This window comes from Morus notabilis, unplaced genomic scaffold (assembly GCF_000414095.1).
Source record: "Morus notabilis unplaced genomic scaffold, ASM41409v2 Scaffold4434, whole genome shotgun sequence".
In the NCBI taxonomy this organism is placed as follows: Eukaryota; Viridiplantae; Streptophyta; class Magnoliopsida; order Rosales; family Moraceae; genus Morus; species Morus notabilis.
In genome coordinates, this window is record NW_010358188.1 from 1 (window position 1) to 3064 (window position 3064).

The following is a 3064-nucleotide window of genomic DNA, read 5'->3' on the forward strand; positions in this document are numbered from 1 at the left end:
AAAAAAAAAAAAAAATCCTATATTTATTTATTTTTCTCTGCAAATCCTTTATGTACTATTTATTCCTGAGATCATGAAGCACAAAAAGTTTTTCTCTCTGCAAATCCTTTATTTATTTATTCCTGATTCGATATTTGGCAGTTAATTAATTGGACCAAAATTGGTATAAGGCTGGGGCCAAAAGACACTACATTGAACTGAAGAGGCGGAAACGATGCAAAACCTCATGTTCATGCCATGAAGAGACCGAAACGACCCAAAAAGTAACTGTAAATGTAAATGTCTTTAATGGAAGCCAACAAGAATTATCAACGAAAAATGTCGACAGAAACGCACCGTTTCATTCCTCTCCTTTTCCGGCAAAAACATGCTTCTTCATATACGGACATGTCTTCTGCAAGTTGTGCACAGTTATTGTTTTAAATTATCAAAACTAAAACAAAACAAAAAAACCAAAAAAAACAAAAAAACAAAAAAAAGTTCAAAACTCAGAAACACTGTCAGACTCACTCTCCAACCAACAATCTCATTCCCAGGTTTCTCTCTCTCTATGTTTTATATTTGTAACTCTTTTGGTTAAGTTTCATTGTTTTTTTTTTTTTGTCAATAAGTTTTATAGGATTTAGTTCAAGAAAAATGGTTGGAGAAAGATGTTTATGTGGGCATACGCAATGCTAATATTAAAAAAAAAAAAAAAGCCTGAAATTACCAAAGAGTGAAAACCAAATAAAGGTTGGTTGTTTGGATATTGTTCCATGGTTTCGTTTTCTATTTGTGTCATTTTATTATATTACTTGTACTGGTTTACCAATTGTCCAGAAAGTCACGACAAGGAAGAATTCCTGCTTAATTCTTTTGCTAGCATTAACGCGCTATTTAATTAATATAATGTGTTTTTGTTTTATATATAGCAAAGGAAAAAGAAAAATTCTTTTAATAAAGTTATATGGAATTTGAAACTCTTGTGTATTAGGAATAAAATAATTTTTGTACCTTTTGTCATAGTGAAATATCTCGTTGGTACTATATATTTTTCATTAGTACTGTGTTTTTAATAATATTAAAATAATATTTTCACTTAAAAAAAAACGTTCTTGAGGTTGCATGATACTGATTTTTGAGATATATAATGCTCATTCTATCATTCTCACTAACTAACAAAAAATTAATTTAAAAAAATTAAGAAATTAATTTAAAAATTTTAAAAAATCAAATTAAACTAAAATATTTTTAGAAAATATTTTTAAAGTTATTAGTTTATGTTTTATTAATGAAAATGACCGTTTAGACTTTGTATGTCTCAAAAATTGGTATCAAGACACAAAAAAACATTTCTTTAAAAGTAAAAGTATTATTTTAATGTTATTAAAAACATAAGTACCAATGAGATGTTTACAGAGGGTACTCAAATAATTTTACCGCCGTGTATATTTTTTGTATTATGTCAATTATGCCGTGTAACATACGATACGATCGATATGTAAATAAGTGTTCAATTTTAATCACTTAAAAGTCGTGGCGCAAACTTATTAAAATACATGTCGTTTTCAGGTAATAATCCACTTTTTTGTTTGAACCGTTTTGGTTTCTTGAACTCTTGGTTTCTTGAACTCCAAGTCATTGGTTTCCTCTTTCTTTCCCTCTCAATTACTATAAATAGGAACCTAGTAAACTATATCCGCTTCTGTTAAGCAGTTGAATAATATAATAGTAATAATTTTCTTGATTTCGGAATAACCGACGCAGGTATATTATTAAGTTTACAAGAAAACTCTCCCATGGATAATCACCACAAAAACCACTGTTTTCTTCTGTTTCTCTTAATTCTTCTGTTGGCTTCTTCAAACTGCCATTCATGGAGTTGGTTTTCTTCTTCTTCTTCTTCTTCCGAAGAGACTCATAATGATGAGTACTCGGCTTCTATGGTCTCTGAATTCTCCATAGAAGCATTCAATGACCAGAGAGGAATCGGGCGGGTCGAGAACGCAAAGAATAATATGGTCAGCCTGAGTTCTTGCTGGCAAAATGCTTATCAGCATCTCTTTGCCGGGTGCTCGGAGAGCTTGGCCGTCCACGAGAAACGGTCCAGGTTCGCTTGGCATCTCAGCGATTGCTTTCAAAAGGACTCCGGCAGGCCTTCTTTTCCTTTCTGTGATCCGAAAACTGCCATGGCTAAGTGCCTGAAAAGTTTGAATGAGTATGAGCATAAGGTTTACCTCGAATTCTACCTCGAAACGAATACAATCTGTCATCAGTTACAGTTAAGTATTGCTACGGATTTTCCTTTCTTTGTAATGGTATTTGTCATTTAAAATTATGTGCATAGTTCTGGATTGTCATATTTTCATTAAGTTCTATTAAATTTATATATACTTTTTTCTGCGATTTTGATGTGATATGACAATTTTTAGAAGTGCATAGTACTGATAAACTCAAGAAATCTCCACTCTTTATTTTACTTTTTTGTAATTTATTAAAAGACCGTCGAAAATGTTACAAACAAGTTATTGATTTATTTATTCTTTTTTATTTTTAGGAGATAAACTTAGAAAAGTTTTGTTTTCCTACCATTTGCAGGATTCATGCTTTCAAACAAGAAACTGAGAGACTAGTGAATGAACTGAAGATTTCAGCCAATTACGCGGAAGAAAAATTGGAAACCATTGAAGAGAGAACAGAACATCTTTTGCAGGGCTCAAATCAGATACACGATTCTCTGAATTCGATAGATATACGAACACAACAAGTTGCTCAAACAGCAAGGAATGTAGGAGATCATATTGATGTTGTGTTGAAGCATTCGGAGGCAGTCTACGTGCAGTCTAGGAAGATAGCATCTACACAAGCAGAGCTTCAAGAAGGGCAAGTAGAATTGAAGAATAATTTAAAAGAAGGAATGGCAATGCTTCAGGATTCTTATAGTCATTTGGGACAAGAGATCGATAACCTGAAAAATGAGGCGATTGAAATAGAGGAGGAGATAAGTAGAGTTGGAAATGCAATGACATTAAAGATGGAACATCTTCAAAGCAAAGCTGATGACATTGGGAATATGGCTGGGGTG

The 3064-nt window shown here is 32.3% G+C and overlaps 1 protein-coding gene across 1 annotated transcript; it reads left to right on the forward strand.

Moving 5' to 3' along the window:
- Positions 1-1778: 1778 nt before the first annotated feature.
- LOC112090443 (protein GAMETE EXPRESSED 1-like) lies at positions 1779-3061 on the forward strand (the record flags this gene model as incomplete). Its single annotated transcript, XM_024161771.1, has 2 exons — positions 1779-2260; positions 2578-3061. Coding segments are annotated over exons 1-2 (966 nt in total), but the record flags the coding sequence as incomplete, so codon positions are not given.
- Between the last annotated feature and the right edge of the window lie 3 nt (positions 3062-3064).